At 42.5% G+C, this 23,022-nt stretch overlaps 1 protein-coding gene across 1 annotated transcript; it reads right to left on the minus strand.

Annotated features, from left to right (window-relative positions):
• Nucleotides 1-10,534: 10,534 nt before the first annotated feature.
• UBLCP1 (ubiquitin-like domain containing CTD phosphatase 1) lies at nt 10,535-20,798 on the minus strand. The gene is made up of 10 exons (XM_010158181.1): nt 20,605-20,798; nt 20,108-20,199; nt 19,627-19,712; nt 19,419-19,534; nt 18,226-18,324; nt 17,214-17,251; nt 14,901-14,999; nt 14,333-14,449; nt 12,930-13,057; nt 10,535-11,588 (listed from the first exon to the last, which is right to left on the minus strand). The coding sequence occupies exons 1-10, from the start codon at nt 20,756-20,758 to the stop codon at nt 11,561-11,563; spliced, it is 957 nt and encodes a 318-aa protein (XP_010156483.1). The 5' UTR covers nt 20,759-20,798; the 3' UTR covers nt 10,535-11,560.
• Nucleotides 20,799-23,022: the final 2,224 nt, after the last annotated feature.

Genomic DNA, 23,022 nt, shown 5'->3' on the forward strand with positions numbered 1-23,022 from the left:
CAACAGCTTCAGTGCTTGTAGAAGGGTTGGACCTAGCCCCCAGCTTGTGGAGCAAAGGTTTCCCAGGATGTGAGAAAAGTGGTGGTGCTGTGTAATACAGTGCTTCCCCTTCCGAGCTAAAATTGCCCAATTAGTTGGGAGTGAACCGAAATGTCAGTATCGTGACAAGGGCTGGCTATGACTGTTTCTGGCCTTCTTCCCAAAGAATGTTGTGCCTTTCCTTGGGAGGGTGACTTTTGTGCAGTCACCTGTGATAAAGCCACCAGCTGCCCGGGTCCTGCCCTGTAACCGCATCCTCCTGTCATCTCCCGTTTCTAGCCATACCCTTAATCCTGATGCACAGTTACAAGCGGCGGGCGGGTGCTCCAATCCCGTGTGATGCTGACCCATTCCAGAGGAGCTCGGAGGGGCTGCGGGAATTCCCGTGTCCCCGGCCGCTCTGGGTGTCGGCGCGGGGCTGCGGCTCGTTCCCAGGCGTCGGGCTCCCTCTTGTGACCGCCGGGACCGGCACCGCCGATGCTGCGCTGGTCCGGCGGGACGGGCTCGTTTTGGAAAGGGGCCCCTCGTGCCAACCTTTGGGAGCAAGTCAGCTCTGCTAAAATGGGAAAAATGCCTCCTGGGGTCTCCGCGCTGGTAGGGGCATGACCCTGCTGCAGACCTGATTTTACCTGTGGAAGCTTTGTTTAGCATTAGGGCACCGACAGCAGGGCTGTGCACAAACTGCCGACAAGCTGCTCAGCCTCAAGTTCCTGAGGTCGCTTTGCAGGACGGGTGTCCCCGTTCCCCCATCCGCTTTGCAGGACGGATGTCTGTATTAACCCATCTTTGAGCCAGCTGTTCTTGCAGTGAATTACACTGACATGGAGCAGGGTAGGGAGGCACTGGCACTGTGAGCTGTCCCAGGAAACTGTTTGTTACTGGGGTCCCCCTCCTGACAGGTGTTCTCCCCCTCTCCCGAGACCACTGTTGGGCCAGGGTGGTCCCTGCAGGGCCCATCACCTCTCATCAAAGAGCTCAGGTACATGAGCCCTTGGTATGATAGACGAAAGGTAGCTCTAATCCAGGGCTTCCTTGGCCTGAGACTGCTCGGAGTGCTGTCTTTGGGGCATTGCTCACTTCTCCTGCAGACGCTGGAAGAAGTCTGGATGCAGAGAAGTGCAACTGAGATGAGCTGGGTTTTGTACCTCTAGGATTTGGGGACAGCTTTCCAGTCAGACTGTTGCTGGGTGCAAATATTGAGATTTAGCATCAGTGCTGGGACTCCAGTTGTGATATACTCAGCTTTTCCCTGAACGCAGCTGAGGCTTTGGCTCTGCCTCTGCAAAGCTCTTTGCCTCTGTTAATGCTGTAACAGAGGAGAAAGCCACTGCTTACCCTTGTATCCAAGCAGTTATGGCATAGCACGCATGGTGCTGTCTCTCCAAGGCCTGGCAGGATGGTCATGTTCCTCTTCTTGTGAGCAAACTGCAGGGTGGTGAGGGGGGAGTGTGCAGTACCAGGGATGGACACTGGATGCTGCCACAGACCGGGTGGTTTTATCGCTGGTGCCGTGTCTCTTCTGTACTTTTCGTCTTTGAGCTGCTGGCACCAGGCTGAGATTCTTGCTATGGGCTTTTTTGTAAAGCCCCAGCTCCTGGAGTGTAGTGATTAGGTGAGACCTAAACTTCTACCTTCCTAAATATATATATATAACCCTAACCCTATATATATATATTTATATAGTTTAAGCCCCTACAAAGTCAAATCATGATTCAAAAAGGCTGAGAAAACTCAGAACAAACTTGTTTGAAAAATCAGCATGATGTTCTACTGCAGGGAACAAACATTTCCAGTGGACTACACCCCGGTCCTTGTTTTGTTTGCAAGTCTGGTTAGCCCTGGGTCGTGACATGTCAACATTCACCTGGTAGCTCCAGGAGCTTGGCAGATGTCACAGAAGCTGTGATCCTCCTGCCAAGCTCTGATAACAGCCCTGATTCCTGCCTCAGCAGGGTCCCAGTTGTGCAGTCTTTCTGTTGGCATCAGCCCTGTGGTGAGGGGCAGCCCTGCACCCCAGCAGAAAGTCTCGGGTCTTTGACATAACAGGTTCTGCATCTCCTCTTTGGCTGCTTGGGTGGGCGATAAACCCTCACAAATTAAAGCAGGGGCTGTTGCAGGTGCATGTGCTTGTTCCTCCCTGTTTGGTTGAGCTCGGACACCCCTGGGGCAGGTAGCAACTACTCACAGCCTGTTTTTAACATGAAATTTCAGGTGCTCAGTGCTCAAAAAAACTTGTCTGTGATAACTGACTGCCAGCCCCAGTGCTGTGCTCTGGGAATGGTCTCTATTCCAGCATGTGCAGCACAAGGCACCAGATGGGCATATACGGAGAAGGGGCTGGGGTGGTGGCAGGAGACTCGTGTCCCATTCACAGACAGACCGCAGTCCTGATTTTTGTAAAAGGACTGTAGGTGTCTGTGAGGAGCTCATCCCGGAGATGTAGGGGAGTCAGCCGTGGTTATTTGGAACCCTGACAGGAGGCAATAAAGGTGCTATCCAAGAGGCGGTTCCTGTTCCTCCTGTCTGGATACACAACTCTGTCCCTGGGTGTGTGGGGAGGTATTGATCAGCATTAGCAGGAACAGTTGGAACTTCAGCAGCGCTGGAGGACCAGGAGCTTTCCAGCCTTCGTGGGCAGGCTGAGCGGATTGGCGATGGGGTGACCCTGCCCTGTCCCAGAACTGGACTAGCCATGGCTGGTGACTCCAAGGTTTGTGTTTGCGCTGCCAGAGTTCTACTAGTGACTTCACTACAACGATAGCTGTATCTGATAGGATTTTAAAACTAGGACTTTGCTGCAGCTCTGCCCTCCCCAGCAGATGCTGCGGAGCTCCCAGGTCAGGAAACATCAGCACAGCTGGGATGGCTCCTGGGGAGCTGGGCTGCTATTGCTGCCACAGAAAGAATAGTCTGGGGGGTCGAAGGGGCTGTCAGAGAGCCTCTATAGCAAATAGAAAAATGTTTACTGTAATATGCAGCCCATGTCCTCCTTCTTAATTTGATTTTTATAGTGATCTTGTGGGTAAATGTAATATGGAGGGAGTTAGTAATAAATTTCCTTCCCCTTTCTGGAAATTGGAAGTCAACACAGAACGGATAAAGGAGAAGCAGTTAAAGCCACGCAGACCATGGTGGGGAGAACTATTTATGTGGATGTACAGACAACCCTTGGGGTGGAAGAACTGTTTTATCAGCTAAACCTGAGATTAAAACAGTTACACATACCTTCATGCTACAGAAAATGTGAAAGCATTTCTATAACCCAAATAGGTTGGGGAACCATGATACTTCTGGCATGGAGTTAAATTCAGTAAGCTGAGTCTCTTGTGGGGCAGTGAAGGTCAGCTGAGCCAACTTGTACGCAGTTCAAACATTCCGCTTTTGGACAGTCAAAGCTCACCTCCCCTTAATGCAGATCCATGCTGTTGAGACAGGAGGCATGATAAGGTGTAGTTAGAGATGAGCCATAACCCCTGCTCTTAGCAAATAAAGAGTTTTTGGTGATGGTGCTTTGTTAAGGAGAATGAAGTGAAATCCCTTGGGCTGCTCTGCTGTGCCATGGCTCTGTCACTGCTGCTGGAAAGGCCACAGAAATGTGGGAACCAGAGCCCATGGGGCCTTTCTTCTTTAAATAGAGGGAGTGTGGGGTTTAGGGAGAGGTATGGGGTCAATGAGAGGATATCTAGAGTAGAGGAGAGCCTCGGGGTAGGATATGGACCTCTCTGCCCAGCTATTCCATCCCTGCAGCATGAGCAGTGGGGGGCTGAAGGGAGGCAGGATGGCAGGGACCCTTCTAGCCTTGCTCTGTTGCTTTCAGGGCACTGTGGTGTCTCGAGAAAGTCCTGTTGTGCCCATCTTTCATTGTGACTTAGCAACATGAGAAACAGCACTGATCCATGGGTGAAAGAATGGCTTGGGCAAATAAACTTGTTGCTAGGTGCTTGTTGTAGGGCTGGTGAGACTGTTGGACACTCTGGCTGCATGAACACCCTGCCCAGTGCCCTCTCTGCTCGGTAAGATAAGGTCACTGCCATCTGCTGCCCCTGTAAAGCTGTTAGTGTTAATTGGCTCTGGCAGAAGCTTTAGCTCAAAAGCTCCTGTCTGGTTTCCTTCCCAGTCTTTAGCCCTTTGCTGTGATTCTTGTCCCATGCCTGGCCCAAGGCTTCTGCTCAACCGTCTGGAAAAGCAAGTGGGGAGGGGGCTGTAAAGCTCAACTGATCCATGTGAAAGATTGATTAGTGCTGGAAACTGCTCATAAGTCTGTTTGGCCCACTTACTGCCTAAACTGTCTGACAGCTTAGTGCTGTTGCTGTTCTCTGTCTTGATCCAAGTTTCTTTGGAGGTAACTCTAACTTTTTCCTTTCGTAGTTTCTGGAGTTGTGCCCTGTACTTGACTGAGTCATGCTTTGTAGGTCTGTAATTATCTGTTGCCTACATATACATTAAGGGATTTTACATGTTAATCTCACAAGATCTACTGCTCATTTTGATGTTTTCATCTTGCCGGCTGTCTGTAACCTCTGCAGGAGATGTGCTGGGTGAACTGCAGGGCGAGCAGAGATGAGGACAAGCGTTTCTCTCTGCTGGCCTCTCCCTAACTCATCCTTATCTCTGACCCCAGCTCTGCAGTCAGGCTCCAGTGACCAGCTGAGGCTTCTGGACCAGCATCCAGCTGTTGGGCTCTCGGCATGCGCACCTTCAACACACCTTCCCGTGCATTGGAGAGTCACGAATGGTTCTGCATCAGTGACGTAAGTTTAACTGGACAATCATTTTATGGCATCTCTAAGATTAAAACCAGACAAACCATTATGTAACTTGGTCAAGGATTCCTGGAATGAGTGAGTGACAAGCCATGAGTTCAGGTTTATCAGTGACAACAGTACTATCTCAAGGCTGCATGGGTGCACTTCAGTTCTATGCTAGTTGCAGAACTAAATCTACCTACATTTACTCAGTTTTGGTCTATTCAAAGTAAATATCTCTTCAGGGGATGGTTTGATATTTTTCAGTGAACCAACCAAACCAATCATATCAGATTAAGGGGAAAAAAACCCATCACTTTGTTACTTAAATTCTTAAAACTTAAGACTGCTTGAAAGTAAAAATGCACAGAGGAAATACAATGTTTTGATTCTGTTTAAAGAAGTTGGAATTTTCCATAACTGGCTTGCTGTCCTCCAGTTGCAGGTACTCACTAAATTAATAACGAAGTAGTTTGATAGTTTCTGAATGCGCTTCTCTAAATTAATTTACTAGTTTTGGGGGTGGTGATTTTGCTAAGATGTAAATACAGACCCACCTGTGTGTGAAGCTCTGGGCTTTTCTTCTCAAGTGTTGGACACAAATTATTTAGAGGTTTTTTGTTACCCTTTGTTATAAAAAAAGACTTTACAACACACCTCTCATGTCTAGACACATCTGTAAGGGACTAATCAGATTTTAAAAAAACCCACATCACTTTATCATTTTCATCCCTGAGGCAGTTTAATACATTTAAATTCTACAAAAATATGTGCTCATTTTGGTCCCAATTCAAGGAATATCCATCATTAGGACAGCAGAGGGACCCAGAAGTCGCACCAGCTGCACTTTAAGCATGGGCTTGAATCTCTGCTCGTTCTCACCTACTAAACTGGTGCTTGCAGTTTTCCCAACTCTCAAATGTTGTGGACTGAATATAGAAAGCCGGGCAAGGAATCAGTGAGCCTGGCAAAACACAGTTCTAGTAAAACTTTCTACAATACCCTTCTTCCTAGGGAAGGCGGGTGGGCTCTAGAATTTAAGTTAACTTTATTCTTCCTGTGCCCTTTTGTTCTTCAGTATGACCCAAAGTAGGGGAAAGTACCTGAGAAAGGATGTTTGCTTACCACTGGAGCCCTTGGCTTGTAAACCTTCAGTAGTGCACAAAGCACATCAGAGACTTGTAGAAAGCTTTACTAGAATTTAAGTTAACTTTATTCTTCCTGTGCCCTTTTGTTCTTCAGTATGACCCAAAGTAGGGGAAAATACCTGAGAAAGGATGTTTGCTTACCACTGGAGCCCTTGGCTTGTAACACTTCAGTAGTGCACAAAGCACATCAGAGACTCGGTTGTTCCAATACCGCAGCACGCTGCCTCCTCCGGAGTGTTTAGAGTCCACTGTGCCAATAAAGCACAAATGGAGACAGGATGTGCATCTGCACCAAGAAGCTTTTAAGAAATGAGGAAAAATTCTAGAGCACTAGAAAAAACCCAGAGAGATGAAGGAGGGTTTTTTTTAACTGCAATACTACTATGAGAACATGTTCAGAAAACTCTGAGTGTCAAAGCTGAGCTTGTTGAAATTTTTTATTCATTTGTCGAGGTTTCCCTCCAATATGAAATGACTTTTCTGAACAGCCTGTGAAGCAGCCACTCATGCCCAGCTGCCTGGCTCTGTGGTCGATGTTCAGGAAGAAGGATGGCAGATCCAACTCGAAATCCGGGGGCTGATCTTGCAGCAAGTAGAGTGTCATATTGGCTCAGGCTGCTGGAGGTGAAAATTCCAATCAAATCTGAGGGTTGAGATGTTTGGCATGAGAATTTATATCGAGCTATGACTTCTTTTACTGACGCTTTGATCCAGAGTTTGACTTGTTATCCTCTCAAGAGCAGCATAAATATTTAACAATGAGAACCTTGTTCTTAACTACCAAATGCTTTAACGCCACAGGTGAAGATACTTAGTCACTAAAATTCTGATGCAATAGCCTTAGTATTTCATAATACCAAAGTTGATCTCTGGGGTGTTGCAAGGGGAGGAGGGGACATCACAATGGTGACCATGCAGGCTCTGCTCCAGGTCACCCAGTCCCCTCGCATACAGGAGCTGCAGCCAACCCTGGCCCCTGCCATGGGGAAAATTATAACAGCTGCTCTTTTCTGATATATAAAAACCCTAAAAAATGGTGCTGTGGGTGTGCACTTCCAACTGGACAGTTGAAAGGAAAAAAAAAAACCCAAAACTTTCAATCAAGTGTTAATGATGCACTTTGCTGTGCTCCTGGTACTGCTAATGCAATATGAGAACAAGGTCCCTTTGACTTGTACCCATTACTTAACAGAAAGTGAAGTGGTGGGAAACCTGTTGGCTAGGAGAGACCTAGAAACGAATGGCACAACATTTTATGCGTCTGTGCGTGGCAAGGAAACATGCCAAGCTCTGCACGGGCTCCTGAGTACTAAATGAGCACCCAAGTGCTCACAGTATCAAAGGGGCATCAAGGGATCTCCAGAGATGAGCAAACTCCATAAATAAGGAAGCTCAGAGATGTATGGGACAGCTCATCAGTATATAAACAGTTCACTTTGAAATCCTCTACTATAAAACACCATCAGAAAAGGGTAAGAATGGTGAGGCTGAGGCCTTGTGTGACGATTGGGGAGCTAAAAGATCGCAGGGGATTGCAGCATAGAGGATCTGGAGTGACTAATACAGCTGGGCTGGGAAATAAAGGTCTGAGATGGACAGTGTCACCCAGCAGATAAAGCCAGGAGAGTCCAACTGAGCGCTTTAAGGCATCATAGACATTTTTCACCATTCTCTAAGAAAACCCAAACCAGTTCATCTCTTGCCATGAGGCAGCTCTTCCAGACCCTGAATCTTCCGAGTTGCTTAAACCTAAACCATGTCCTGATGAGTGAAGAGCCCTTTCAAAGCCCGGATGTCAGTACATTACTCCAGCAGTATCTCGTGACAGCTGGACGTTACCAATCTTGCTTAGAGAAGAAACACGTAACATTTGAAAGATGGAGCTTGTCTTCTTCAGTATAGATCAGCATTTTTCTCTCTAGTCCTGTTATTCCCTCCCTCCACATTTCCTTTTTGCTGAAACCTTTCTCCATCAATCCCCTAGCCGAAGCACTTCATCACCCACCCTAGGCGGGGTGCAGCAGTCACCCGTGGCTAGCACCTGCCACGACCGCCGCAGTGTCAGTAGCGACGTGACAGGGGACTCTGCTCTCTAACCCCTCTTCATCCAACGTTTCTGGTTTTAAACAGCTGTAATGAATCTCAACTGTTTACCCTTTGAAATGCAATTTTTACCTAGGCTGTATCTTATCAGTAGAAAGGAAGTATTCAGCGCTTCCCACATCAGTCTTAAATGCTTCCTGAACAGACAGGGTGGAAAACTGTCTTAAACCCTTTAGCATCCACTCGCTGTCAGTCGTGTGTCAGGTCAGGAATAAAAATTGGCAACTAGCTGTAGATTTCAGTCATGCAGCAGGATTTGTGGAGCTGAATTTGCAGTTCGGTTCTTGGCTTCGGCTGTCACTCCGTGTACCTCCAGTGATGAGCATTCATGCCACGGAGAGGCACTGGAGTTGTCAGATATCCAGGGCGTACAGAAATAACTTCATTTTTAAATGGACTGTCTCTTCTGGTATGAATAAGCAGACAGAACAACATACAAAATACTTGACATGTACTGGGAGCCCAGTAGTCTCTGACACGTGAAAATGTTTGGAATACTTCAGACTCTATTTAATGCTTCTCTAGAGTTTTGCAGAACAATAAATTGACCTCTGTAATTAAGCCACTCACTCCCTCTCTTTGATTATGCTTTAATCCCATTTCTTTTAACACAGATTGTGCAAGCCATTGATCAAATACTTCTCAGGAACCTCAGTATAATATAAAAGGAAACTAAATGTTAACCGGGAACAAGGCTTTAAACTTTGCTGTTGATAGTTATTCCCAAGGCTCAAGTATAGTTGGGAAATACAAGTAGGTCAAAACTGCCTTCCCTATTAAAAAGCAGAAACAAAAAGTCATCGGAGGTGTTTTCCTCTGAACTTAAGAGTAATAAATGCGTTGTTTGGGGGGTAAGCAGAAAGGTGGCCACTTACCCTAGCAGTCACACTAAATTCCGGCACAGGATCCTGTTGCGTGCGTAGCCCAGAAGTCACGTAGTATGAACGCGAGAGCGGCGCTGCTTGGGCTGAAGTTCCACCTGGCAGCGGTGAAGGGGACTGTGTGGCCACTGTGTGGGACCTGCTCCTTTGCCGAGCTCCTGCAATTCCTGTGTTGGGGATATCAGACCTCCCCAGCACCTGACTATGGACTTGTTCATGAAGTCATCCAACTCCTTTCTGAACATGCTGGCGCCGCCTGCCTCCACAAGAAACGGTGGCAACAAATTCCAGGAGATTGCTACCTGCTGCTCTATTAGTGTGAGTGACCCCTCATTCTAGTATCATGGGATTTGGTGAACGTCAGTTTTGTGCTTGCCTTATCTGTAGGTGCACAACTTATAAATCTCAGTCGTGCCTCAGCCAAGCAAATCGCTGCAGCGCTTTTAGAAGAGAGCCAGTGAAATACACGGGCTTCTTCAGAAGGGAAGAAAGAGTCAGATTGCAAGACTAGTCTTCAGACATAAAAGATGAAAAGGGAAACAACATTAGTCATAAGGCACAATGAATTGTCAGCAACAGCAAGTGTGACCATCACAGAGAGACCCCATTCTCGTGTATTCCAGCGCAGCTTATAAAATATTTGAAAGGGGAATGCACATCTACTCCAGATCGCAAAATTCTGGGATGAAATCCGTGTCACTGAAATAAAGTCTCGGCAGGGGGATCACTTGTTCACTTGAGACTTCTGTTGTATGCCAACTTGGAGCAAAAAGATCATAGAATCAGAGACTGGTTTGGGTTGGAAGGGACCTTAAAGATCATCCGGTCCCACCCCCCCTGCCATGGGCAGGGACACCTTCCACCAGACCAGGTTGCTCCAAGCCTCATCCAGCTTGGCCTTGAAGACATCCATCCCAAGATATGGGCACGTGTTTAAATACATTCCCTTGGCTCTTATTCTGTCTGGCTAGCACGAATTACAGGTGAGCCAAGTGCAACACCTTGCCTTCTTCCAATTCTTTAAACTGACAGACGGTCTAGTACGCCATATACCTGTCCCATATCCCAGTGTCTGTGCTGCTGTAGCCTCTCCAGGTACAGGATCGCTGTTCCAACGGCAGGGACTCTACCTGCGCTGTACACACACCAGTGAGACAGCCTCCCCGTTCTTCTGTCTCAGCTCCAGGAGACACAACTTCAGAAATTCACTCTGCAGACTCAGCTAAAAGAAAGATTTTTATGCCTCAGGTTCCTGGTTTACCAGTTTAAAACACAGCTTGGGTTGGCACTAAACCACAAAGAGCAGCAGATAGGAAACTCTATATTTTCTGACAGGTCATTGAGCCAGAGCCTAACACGCTCATCTTAACAGCTCATTTGTGTCTGCTATCCTGACATTCTGACATTTGCTGCCAAGGCTCCTTTCCCGGGGAAGTGGGCGCTTTACTGTCCAACAGCCCTGCCCTAATCTGCAGCGGCACACACCAGCCTCTTCACTACTGATGCAAAATTGGTGTCTCTGGAACCCAAAGAAACACCCCAAAAAAACCCAAAATGAAGATTATGAATGGCTTGCCTATTATGCAAACAAGATATTCAAGACAGCACAGGACACAAATTATGAAAAAAAGGTATTTATTATTTACACAACTGCTATAGTTCCTTAAGAACAATATATACCATTTTTATTTGAAAGGGTCGATCTTCTTTCAAATACATGAACTGCATAATGCACGAGTGTTGGTAATGCCACAGAGCAGTCACGTCACACTTCTATAGTGCAGGCATAAGCAGCGCAAGTAAATGATATTTTAAGAACAGTATGGCTGAATATTGTATTTAAACACAGTGTTTGCACTTTGACAAGATGTAGCTAGAAGAGAACAAGGGTTTTGTTCATGCTTTGTTAGGAATGTGACTTTCCCATCTGAGGTTTAAACCCTTTATCTGTCATAAGAGAATTTTTCAGGCAGACTGCTTTTCACTTACCAAGTAAGAGTGGGTTTCTCTCCCTCAAACTTCAATCTTTTGTTTTCCAGTAAACACTGCTTTATAGTACAAGTTCACACACTGGGGTAGATTTGCCACAGAGGTGGTACTTTCCCATCTTACTGTCTTGCACGGAGAAACACTGACATACTAATACATACCAAACTCAGACAAATTGTAATTTATAGACTTAAATACTGGAATGGGAGAGGGAGACTGTTTCTAAAGCTGGAGGGAATAGAGGGCTTATACAATTCATACACTGCCAAGGCTGGCTCCTTACTCAACTTTTTTGGTCTAAATATATTTTTTCCCTAGTTTCAGAATGGTTTTGGTCTTTAATGGTTATGGTTGTACTTCGGCAGCAAAGAATAGGAAGGTATTTTAAGTAGTAACACCAGAAGTGAAGGCAAGAAAAAGTAACTGACTGGTTTCTCCCACTTTGAGCTTATTGCTGTGATTTAAAAAAAAAAAAAACAACCAACCAAAAAAACCAAACCAACCCACAACCAACCACCTGGAAGACCAAGTATAGCAGTCATTCTGGCATTGGATCCAGTGTCCAGCACTATCATACTCTAGTGTAAAAGCAAGGAAAAGTCCAATGAACTTAGTTATGTTCCCTTCAATTCAGTGCCACACAATTTTATTAGCGTTATTGTCCTTGCTTCTTTGAAAGATACCTGAAAAGAGAAACAAAAGTACATTTTTTCACAAAGAGGTAGGCACATCTAGTACCTTTTATGAACTCAAAATGTGAATCTGCTTTCTTCTCTCACTAGCAATCTCCCTACTGGTAACAAAAAAATCAGAAATGTGATCAATATTACTTATGATTTGATTTCAACATTCTTTCCATTCCATAACAGGTTATCTACAGTGATTCAATTTCATGTTTTTAGTTAGACTCCATTAGGTTTTTATAAACAAAAGGAAGGAAACAGAAACAGGTTTCATTCTAAGAGGTTGAAAATGACATCGGTTGGAAAGGTGGCTGTTATATCCTTTAAGATAAAAAGGACATTAGGTATGGCAGCCCTTCAAATGAATTCAAGACTTCAATAAACAGTCATTCAGCATAACATGAAAGGAACATCCCTCCCCTAACTGCTTTAGGGACTCCACAACACTTGTTTGCTGATCTCACAGTCCTCTTCGCACTACAGCTGGAGCAATCTGGCTGCGTGGGGACACTGAAGTCTTTGCAAATACACTAGAAGCAAAAAAATCCAACCAATTTAACTGACAGTGTGAAATATCCGGTGAATTTCACCACTTCTGAAGTTTAACCTTTGACCTTCTGTTCTAATCAGAACCAAGAAAGAAAATTGTATCAGGTTTCCAAGGCTGTTCTTTTAAGCCCTGAAGGAGTGTTTTTTCAACAGCATATTGCACACACTTCTTTTCACATATATTGGAACTTCAGGCTGTGGTATAAAACCACTCGGAAGAATTTTGCCCAAACACTTCAGCTACTCATTCTCTAGCAAGAATTAGGATGCTTACTGGTGCCCTAAGCATTTGGAAAACTCTTGTTCATAACAGAGCAACTTCCTTTTCAGAGCTGATGGATTCCGTAATGCCACACGACCTGGGTAGTGCCTGGGGACCACACTGTCACACCCCAAGCCCCCGAGGTAACCACCAGAAGAGACCTGAGATCTGAACCGACAGCCTAACTTTGTAGGGCTGGAAAGAGAGATTTCCAGGGACCAGGCTCCTTCCCAAATTCTTTTTCCATTAGGAAGCATAATTGCTTCACTGAAGACAGTCGGTGGTCCTGAATAGTGGAGTATGAAAAAAGAAGGTCCATTCTGTCAAAATCTATCATTTTAGGGAAGTGGCCCAAACACCACAACCTTATTAAAATTCTACTCCAACTAAAGGACCTTCGTAACTGTAACTGATGTCAAAATTCATCAGCTCAGTTGTTTCCGGTCTTTGTACAGACAACCTCAAGCAAAATACAGTGGGGTCAGAGACAGAGGGAAGGAAGAAAGAAAGAATTTTGACTTTGTTCTTACCTTTCCCAATGCTTGTGATTCAGCTCCAAAAAGTCATCTAATTTTGCTATTTCTTTGAGGTACTGAGTGAGCTTTAGGAGCTCCTTGTCTTTATCCCGATTTAAATGTGCTTTCATAAAAGGCCTTATCTGTACAAAATGAAAAAACTGGGTATAACCATTTGCTCCAAGTCAGAAAAATGCTTCCGATTCCCCACCATTTACCACCTAATTAAAATATATCTTCAGTACTATGCCAAGTTGTAACTTCTCCTAGGTAAGAGGAAGAAAAACCTTTTCCTATAGCAGCCAGACCCAATTTCTCTTGCTATTCCTGCTAACTGGACTGTAAGGTTTTCCCCTTGCATGCCCACAAGGAAGAAATTTGTTTTGTCCTGCATTTCTTCAAGCCTTCCTCTCCCAGTCAGACAATGATAAAATGATCTGGAATGGACTGCTACACCTTCTAATATGACTTCATGGATATATTTTCAGGAGTCATGAGGGTTTCCATCTCTGCTTTGAGTCGTGGGGCATCACTGGGCCCAGATGAAAAGAGATGTCAGAAATACGGTTTATCTGACAACTGTTTTGAGCTTGGAATACATTACAGCTGTACCGTGTTTTAGCCATTCAACACTCTTGTCTGCAGCTCTATAAACAACATTTTGAGAAACATCTTTCAAATCTGAGCTAGAGGGAGCCCCCTGGATAATCCTCTCGCAGCAAGATCTTTGCTATTCCTGATTCTCGTAGCGCTGTACAATTCCAATTAACATCACTTTGCTAGATCTCATCAACTGCTGTTCTCTTCACATCACGAATACCATCTTGGATTTCAGTATTTGAAAACACCTTATTGATTTTTAAATGTTTATGAGGGATCTCTTAGTACCATACTGCTGCACCATCATACATGAGTAGAAATTTAAGCTGCGTTCTTCTTATTCAGAACCAGCACTGATAATGAAGCATGAACTGGTTGACAATTATATAAAACGAAATATTTGCTGTTCTGCAGCCAAAATGGCTGGAGGTACTAATTATTTCCCAGAACAGAATGACTGCTGTTACACTGACATGAATATAACCACTCTTGAGATTGAACATCACAGATTTCAATGGTGCCTGTCAGAGTGCCCAGCTCGATTAAGGCTCGTAGGTATAATTTAGTCCGAAATTATAATTTCATTCATTTTGGTAGTCTCTTAAAAGTTCACTTAATAGTGAAATAAAGCTTATTTAATTCTACTATTAGGGAAATATTAGTCCAGATAAATGGCTGTCTAAATAAAAAAATAGAGTAACATGCATCTTTCCTTGTTAAGAATAGCCTTTATTTATGATAGAGCAAAGAAGTATGAGAAAGTACCACTTGAAGTATAAGAAAAAGAAGTAATAAATGAAAGTTCGAGTTAAAATTACCTTGAGTCCATTTTGTGGATTCATTAGGAAGTTTCGGCCAATATCATCAAACATAATAGTATTTTTTTTACTGTAATATTCTGAAAATTTTCCCCAGATAACACCAAGAGGCTTCACCTGCAAAAATAACACATAAGGTATCTGAGGTAAATCAACTCATATGCAGGAGATGAAAAAGCCAGTCTATAGGAACCTGAATCCAAACTCAAATGGACATTAGTATTCTTTTGCTGAAAAATTAGCAGGTAGTTGGGCTTTCAGAAGGGAAGAGATGTGAAACAGTGTAACATACTAAACACCCCCCACACTAAAGAAAACCTTTCTGTTGGTAATAAATTTTCTTGCAAGTTACCTATTATTTAATTTGAAAGCAGTGACATCCAAATGTACGATTCAAAATAAAACATTAATAGAGAATTTCAGTAGAAAAAAAAAATCTATGCTTCCAAGATTCTTAGAGTTTTCTTGCATGAAAACTCTGGCACAAATTTAGTGTTGAATATTTCAAAGGGGTATGATAACTTGTCAGATGAATGTAGAAAAAGATCAGGAAAAAATAGGTACTTACATCTATTAGTCCTCTTCTGGGAGTGTGCACTGTTATCATGGCAGCACTGTCCAGCATGAAAGTTATCTTGTAGTTTGCATTGGTACTCACTCCAAGTTCCTACATCACAAGGATTTATTATTAAACATTATGACAGTTTTACTGCTGTACAACTAAAACCACGATTATAATACACTGTTTGTCAAAGGGTGAGCTGCTGAGGATTACCAGAAACACCCTAAAAATAGATACTTGGGAGGTTTTATCCGATGAGAATCATAAAAGTACGCCATTCTACTAAGAGAAAAAAAAAGCCGATAGGAATTTATGTTTGCAGTGTTTACTGTGAGAAACATGTTAACTGATGTCAGCACAAAATTAAAGTAACTTTGCAGAAAAGGCAAAGTACAGAGATGTCTTGCTCATACCTTCATGCACGTTACTTCACAAGTTCTACATGTCTCAACCTTACTCAACATCTATAGCAAGGGTAGCAACTGTGTACTGCTTGCTATTTTTTCCTTCCAGTAAGTCGCAGTAATCAAAGATGACACATGCAGGAACAGTTATCTGTTACCCTTTCCGCCTACACGTGTCCAAGATAGCCAGTGTCAGTCAGAAATCTGTCAGTTTGAACTTTAAAGATTTGATAACGCCTGGAATAGACTCTAAGGAAAACTTATCTCTTTAAGAAAAAAAACCCCAAAGGCAAAACCCTTTGACTAGATGACAGAGTATCATATCGATTTCAAATTCTTCACAAAGCTGAAAAATAACAGTAAAATCTGCCGACATTTTATGATAGATATTGTTGATTTAATTGCCAGTGCGTGCAACAGCAGTAATGTGCAAAGCTACCCAACAAGAAAATATCCACTGCAGCAACTCTCTTCCAGATATCCGGCCACACTTGATTCTTTTACATGAAGAAATGAATCTTGCAAATGAAAAGGGCTGACCTACCTGGGTCAGTGTCCTGTTACACTGAAAAAACAAGCTATTCTAGACAGTCTGAATTCCAGGCATAAATAGATGGCGAATGAGATTAAACTGGGTTATCTGATATCCCCTATTTGTTAATGCTGTTCCTGCTCTGTGGTTTAAAACAAAAACTTGAATGCCAAGTATTGCTGGGACCATGGTTCCCTAAGAACACATGTAACTTCCAGAGGTGAGGTGCTGTCAGTGTAAAGGAGAAACAGCAGTGGGCATCTAGTGGCGGGAATCTCAAGCGATTGAGATCCAGGAGTAAGCATAGAGAGGTTGTGATTCAGTAACACATGAAAGGCCTGGAAAGGCGACCTAGAAATGTAGAAGGGTCACCAGTCCATGGGAAACAGCCCTGTTGTGAACAGTGGTTTTCCACAAGACTGAATCCCAGCACTACAATGGCAGACACAATGTAAGAGATGTAACACGGCCACATGAAGTTTGTAAGGCTCAACACTGATTTGACTTGCACTAACTCTACTTCATAGTTCTGATTAAAGATTCTCATTTCTGAGATCACTCAGGCATTTTTGATTTGATAGGCACTCTGTGATTTTTGTTTGTTTAGAAAAATCATAGTAATTCATTATTTTGATGAAGAGAACACTGGAAAAGGTGCTTTGCTCTGTTAAAACCTGAAAAAAATGGTTAGTCTATAACAAAGAGTGGAGATACAAAGGCTTAAATTTGGAAAAGTTTTCCCTGAAATGGAAACAAGCTTTGATTTATAATCATAAAAGATCCAACCCACCAAACAAACAAACAGCAGTTCTTAGTAAGCTCATTAGATTTATAGCCAAACCTAACTGTAAATATGTTTGCCACTAGGTCAGTTGTGCAAAACTGGCCAGTTGCCTAATTTAGGTACGGAAGAAACTAGGATTGGAAGATAACCTCTTACGGATGTTTAATAAAGCAGAGGAAGCAACAGAACCACACAGCTGCAAGAGGTACAAGATAAATATGAAAAGAGTTTCCTCTTGATAACCTACCCCGGCAAGCCACATCTGTCCACTCCTTTGAAAAAAATGGTATTACATTTGAAGACCAGAACTCTATAATTAGAGGTAAGATGAAAGCAACTGTGAAGGCTGCGTGACTAATCTAAGTTTCAGAAGGTACCGACTTGTGTTTAGCTCTGCTAAATTTAGCACCTACTGTTGATAGTTCGTGTGGAATCTAGTTTTGTCACAAACGATAATTTAAAGTCACTATGAGGATCTAAAAAAACCCATGTTTTGATTCATACAACTTCCGCCGTTGCTAACTCGCTCTATAATGCTGAGCATTATATGGACAGCTAGCGAGACTAGAAACAAATTACATACATTCACAACAACTTACTTTCATTTTAGCTTCAATCCACTTCATGTTAGTAGCAGCTGAAACAAAAAGGAGAAAACAGAAATACTACTTTATCAAAATAAGTCACTGACAGGCCAAAATCAAACAAACAAACAAACCAAGAAACTGTTCACTTAATGTCAATTTTTTTGCACAAAATTTGATTTCAGAAAGATCCATCCCTCTTACAGCTTTTAAGGTTCACTGCCTTGAAGACAGACAGTCTTCCTTCATGGAAGCTTATTTTTATTTGGAAAAGCTTTCTTTTTAAAAGAGCAACTGGATGAAGCACTGCTTGCATTTAAACCATTTTCTAGATCAGCTGCTACTGAGCTACGATCTGCAGGACCATAAGAAATAGGCTACACCTGGTTTGAGGAACCATACTACCTGTGCAGGATTTTCTCCTGGAAGCAGTGATAAGAATACATAAGGCCTGGAAAGGACAAAGCGTCCATGTTGCCCACTGACCTAAGAATACATGAAAACGTTGTTCCAGACTATGAAAACGAAATTTTGTAATACAGGTTTAATATGGTTTAAACTCTGCACCGGCGAAAACGTGTTCTCCAGCTGTTGGACAGGAAGTGAAACAGCATGCAAAGGCAAACGATCAGCCAGCCCCGTAGACAGGGAAGTTTGGTTCATTTTGCAGTTCACTACTTATTGTCTGGATTGAGATTATTTGTAAAGATAGCTATCAGTGCTTGAATGTTGATTATACAAGTCTGTTACTTCAAGCACTTGTTTGTTTGTACAAAGTAACACTCAGTAAAGTGATGTTGAGCGTTACACTGTGATTAGATCCATTCATGTGAGAAACAGTGGTGTTTTTTTCCCATAAGAATTACTATTTTTCTAAAATAGCTCTAATAGCTGTGTGAACACTCCTGCTGCATGGTTTTAGATCTTGTGATTCACACTAAAAAGCCATATAAAAACCTCTCACCTGGAGTCCCTGCTCTGAATGACAATTTACAATAAAGCCGTAGGTACTGAGTATAAAACTTACACCAAATTACAATATCGTAATCCTCATACGCAGATGTCAGGAATTCATGAAGGTATGGCCGCATCAGTTCTACCCCAGTTTCAGCACATGATCTGTGGTCTGAAGAGAATGTAAGAGATAAGCAATTCATTATTAAAGTTTAAATTAAGTTATTAAACTTCAGTCTGACTTTCCGATCTATCCAGAGACCTGAAGAGCTTCATGGGGCACTTCAAAATCATGAAGGAATTCATAGCAAACTACCATTCCCATTTTAAAGATGTAGAGAAGCAGAGGGGAATATTTATCTGTTGATCTTTACAGGTACTTGAGAGCTTAGCTAATAATTAAATCAGAGATCTGTGAATCTGAGTATCTTTGAGGAGGCAGGCCAAAGAGTTCATCTGTGCACCTTAGCAAATTTGTAACAGCCCAGATATGAAGGAGATTCCTTCAAACCCAGTCCAGTAAATTTCTAAACATCTATCAGGCTTATTTCAGACATGGAAATGTTGCCTGTTCCAATTAGAAAACTTCTGTCTTATTCTGCTAGCAGGAGACCAATAGATAAAAGTTTTAAACTCAGCAACAGGGTGAATTTTGATCTTAGATTGTAAACAAATCTCACAAAAAGGAAAGCTAAGGAAAAGGAATAAAGCAAGTTATTATTTACTGTTCATAGTCAAGCCACCATAATACACCTAAATCCCAGTAGATTGTCAGAAGGAAAATTCTGGCTTCCAAAAAAACCAGTTTGACAGAATTTTCAAGTAAAACATGTTTTTGTACATGTTTAGTAACGATCTGGAAATATAATATAAGCTATTCTCCCACACCCCCTAAAAGCGGAGTCAGTCAGGCACAGACAAAGATTGTTATTTTACAGTATCTTGCCTTGGCACCGTGATGTCCAAGATACAAGTGAATCAAGAGAAAGATTATTTGGATAAAATACTAAATTGCTACTATATATGGCTTCTTGCAGAAAGTATATAGTTGCTGCACTAAAATCAACAACACGCAACATTTAGAAAGCCCAGTGCTTTTTCAAGTATGAGCAGAAGACCCCACAATATTATAAAGCAGAAGTTATATAATACAACGCAAACCAAAGTTAGCAGAGATGATTTGTAAAGCGAAAAACAAGAAATGTGAACTGGCAAATAAACTGACCTCTGGCACAAACAAAACCCACAAGTTGCATAAAATCTCACCAAATAGTGTATAATCAACATCTAGCACCAGCAGCTTTTTTCCTTCTCTAGGAGGATTCAGAATTTCCACTTTGTATTCTTTCACTCTGCGGGAAATTTTTAGTAGATTTTCTTCCCTAATATAACAGTGCAAAAAGTTACAGTTAATTAAAATGCAGGCTGCATGTTCTGTAACACGATTGGGTTTTTAATGGCTAAAACTCCTAACCTGTTTTCTACTTCCACAACTTCCTCTTCAATATCAAAGTCATTGACAACATCATCATTATCAGGAGGTGGCCCAAGGACGTCTTCCTAGAAGAATAATAATAAAAGATAACTGGGATCACCGAAGGAAAAGAACAATGGATATCAAGTTTCTGTTCCTGCACATTACAGGAAAGAAAGTACTATTTAAGCAAAATTATTTCACTTTACTAGTGGAAAGAATTACTAAAGTATACTGATGATTGTTCAGATTTGAGAAGTCAGTGAATACCGCAGTAATACGTCTGTACTCTCAGTCCAGAGCAATCCAGGAGTTGAATGAATACACTATCAGAGATCTGCAGAAAAGCTGACTTTACATAGAAAAATAAACACCAACAGAAATCCAAATGATTACTGGAATATTCAAAATTTAAAAACGTAATGAGGAGACACATATATAAGCATCTTTTCCTGTTTAAGCTAATAAGTAAAATATTTACCAAACTCTCTTCACGAGTACCCATCATCATAATTTTAGTATTTGGTTTCAACTTGAGAGCTCCAAGCTTAACATCATCATCTGCAGGTTTGCCTACAATGTGAGCAGATCATTTTTTTACTGGGGTAGACAGACTTTTAGAAAACTGTCAATACATTTCATGCTTCATTGAAATAAGCTACCCATCAAACACCAGCATACCCCAAGCTGTATTACTGTCCTTCTCCATATAGAGACACATTGCTTGACTGGCTAGCAGCGACTTAACTTTTTTTAACATACGTTTGCCAGGCTTCCATGTCAGCTATTTAAAAATGACCAGGTAGATACATCAGTAATAAACAAAATCCAGTGATACATGAATTTCCTACATTCATTCAAAACTAGATCTGGGAGATAGACGCCCTGTTCCTATACACATCCTGGTTAGGTTCACAGGATGTTCGTCCACAAACATCTCAGGCACATCCACAACAAATAATAAATACAAATAGTTACCCTTCATTTTAAGTCCAAGTAGTTTTTGTCGCTCTGGTAACACTCCTGTAAGGCCTTTAAGAGACTGCTTCAGATCTAGCACTGTGTCTTCTTCTGATAGTGAGGTTATTGTATACTCCTGTCCACCCCATTTTATTATGAGAGAGAGAGACATCCTTGAAGCATATGTTCAGTATTATTTGCAGGAAAATCTGCTGCAGGAGGAAAATACAATGGTCATGTGAGGAAGAAATAGGAGAATTACTCTTTTCAGAAGACAAACCATACAGCCTGTTTAGAGTACTTTTGATTTTTTAGATTACATTGTACATCAAAGAGCTGTTTGTTTTGCACAGATAATAAACATGATAAAATCTTAGAAGCTAAGTAAGAACAGCACGAAAATTGGGGCTCTGAGTTCCACTTCAATGTAATTAGCAATGTCACGTTCACCGTTTGCTCTAGCATATGCTCATTTGCTGCGTGTTCTGTGCAGGTACAGCCTGTTCACTGCACAGCCGGCACCCAAGCAGAGTACTGCAGCATCGTAAAAGTCCTTTCAGATCTCAGAAATGTCCTCTGCGATAATTACGCAACTGAACCAGCCATGGATATCCTTACATAGGTAACACCAAAACAGCAAGTACCTAAATGAAACAACTAAAATATACAAATCCATAAAAATAGTTCTTAACCCAACAGTTAATTGTTAGCGTTGGATTTCTCTACTCACTTTCACTGAGACCTGTGCAATACCTGCAGCAATACACACCCCAGGTCACGTCTCACTGTAGCAATATCAAAGTAGGAGCTTGAAAACAAAGCCAAAATACACACCTACACAATGCAATTACACTGCAAGAACTGGACTTTCGTTGCAGCGCTGACAAAGCAACCATAGTTATACTATCTTTAATTTACACAGCACCACTTATACAAATTGTATTTAACAGTTTAGGCCTACGTTAAACACAGCAGAAAAACAAGATTTTTAGCTTTGTCCGGAAGGAAGAACAACATAGAAAGCCTGGAAACTAAAAGCTTGGAAACGGACCATCAAGGAGACAGGCATGAAAAGGCTGTTACAGACCCAGGAGATGCAGAGAAGGCCTCTGCACCACTAATGGTGAGATTGTCCTCAAAAGACTGATATTCAAACAGAAAGGACAGCAGACCTGTGCAAAAAAAAAACCCTGAAGCTATCCACCTTGAAGAAATGTAATACACCAAGAAACACAGGTCTGGCAATTCTAAAAAAAACCCAAATCCAAAAATCTTCTACTATATCTTCCAGGCATCAAGTTCGCAGAGGCTACCTGCTCTCAGACAAAATACTTCTCATTTATACAGTATAACCTATAAGGAACGAACACGTAATTACTCAGGCTTACCCACCAAGCTCAAACCAGATGAGAAATAGAGTTCTACATACAACCTGCTTGATGAGGACACTACAAGCCACACTTCCACACTCTTCTCTCTAAGAGCCCTGAAGAAAAAATGAGGTGAAATATCACAGAAAAATTATTTTTTTCAGATAGGGACCTGGTATTATCCTGTGAAAAAGACTCATGAAAAAGGTCCTTAGAAGCACCAAGAAATTCAACTGAGGTTCAGGCTGCATAGCATCAAGCATTGTTGATACACAGGGTCATTATCACAAAATTATCCCTGTCCATTATGCTTAGGTTAAGTTTACAGAAGAAAGAGTTTATTGTCTGTTTTGTCACCATACATCTCAAACCGTTCTGCAAGAAAATGCACAGGGCAAGAACTTCTCAAGTCTCTGTCCAGTGGTAAAGTGAAAAGATCATCCCTCCGAAGCTGAGCACTTGCCCAACAGTCTACCCTACTGAATTACAATTCCTGTCGAGTGTTATCAGAGACGCCAAGTAGAAATAAACAACTTTATTCGATGCCAGAACACTAAAAGGACTGAGTGGGGGCACCAGAATCAATGCTTACAGGAAAACAGATTAGGAGCAAAGAAAGTCACAGGGATTTTCAAAGTGTCTGCCATCAGGGCTGGACACGATGCAAAACAGAAGCTTATTGACATGAAGTCTGCTTTGGTTAATTAGATTTTCAGAGCCTCTATGAGCCCTCGGACCGCCAAGAGCCTATGAGGGGGAAGGTCGCTGGCACAGAGAAAGTGTTGAAGTGTTGCTGTAGTTAAATTGTTTCATTACACCACTATTTTTGGAAGATTTGGAACGGATATCCACATCTTTAAGTTTCACTAAGTGACATAAACCATCAAAAACCGCAAGACGCAGCCAGTGCAGAACCGCGCAGACGGGCCGCAGCACTTCCTACTACACCGCAACAGGTGTTGGAACGGGGTTTCAAATCCGCTGCTCCGTGTCAGCCACCACTGCAAACACGTCCCCGGGCAGCAGCCGCGGGAGCACTCGCCGCGGTTCGCTTTGCCTCCGTCTC

Source organism: Eurypyga helias, unplaced genomic scaffold (genome assembly GCF_000690775.1).
Source record: "Eurypyga helias isolate BGI_N326 unplaced genomic scaffold, ASM69077v1 scaffold44538, whole genome shotgun sequence".
In the NCBI taxonomy this organism is placed as follows: Eukaryota; Metazoa; Chordata; class Aves; order Eurypygiformes; family Eurypygidae; genus Eurypyga; species Eurypyga helias.

Bases quoted from the DNA above. Each gene is read 5' to 3' on its own strand.
- UBLCP1 (XM_010158181.1), bottom strand. From the start codon at position 20,758: ATGTCTCTCTCTCTCATAATAAAATGGGGTGGACAGGAGTATACAATA. The intron at 15,000-17,213 runs GTAAGTTGTTGT...CTTGTGATGTAG, and splicing joins GGATTGAAGCTAAAATGAAA to GAACTTGGAGTGAGTACCAA. The intron at 11,589-12,929 runs GTAAGAACAAAG...TTCTCTTTTCAG, and splicing joins AATCACAAGCATTGGGAAAG to GTATCTTTCAAAGAAGCAAG.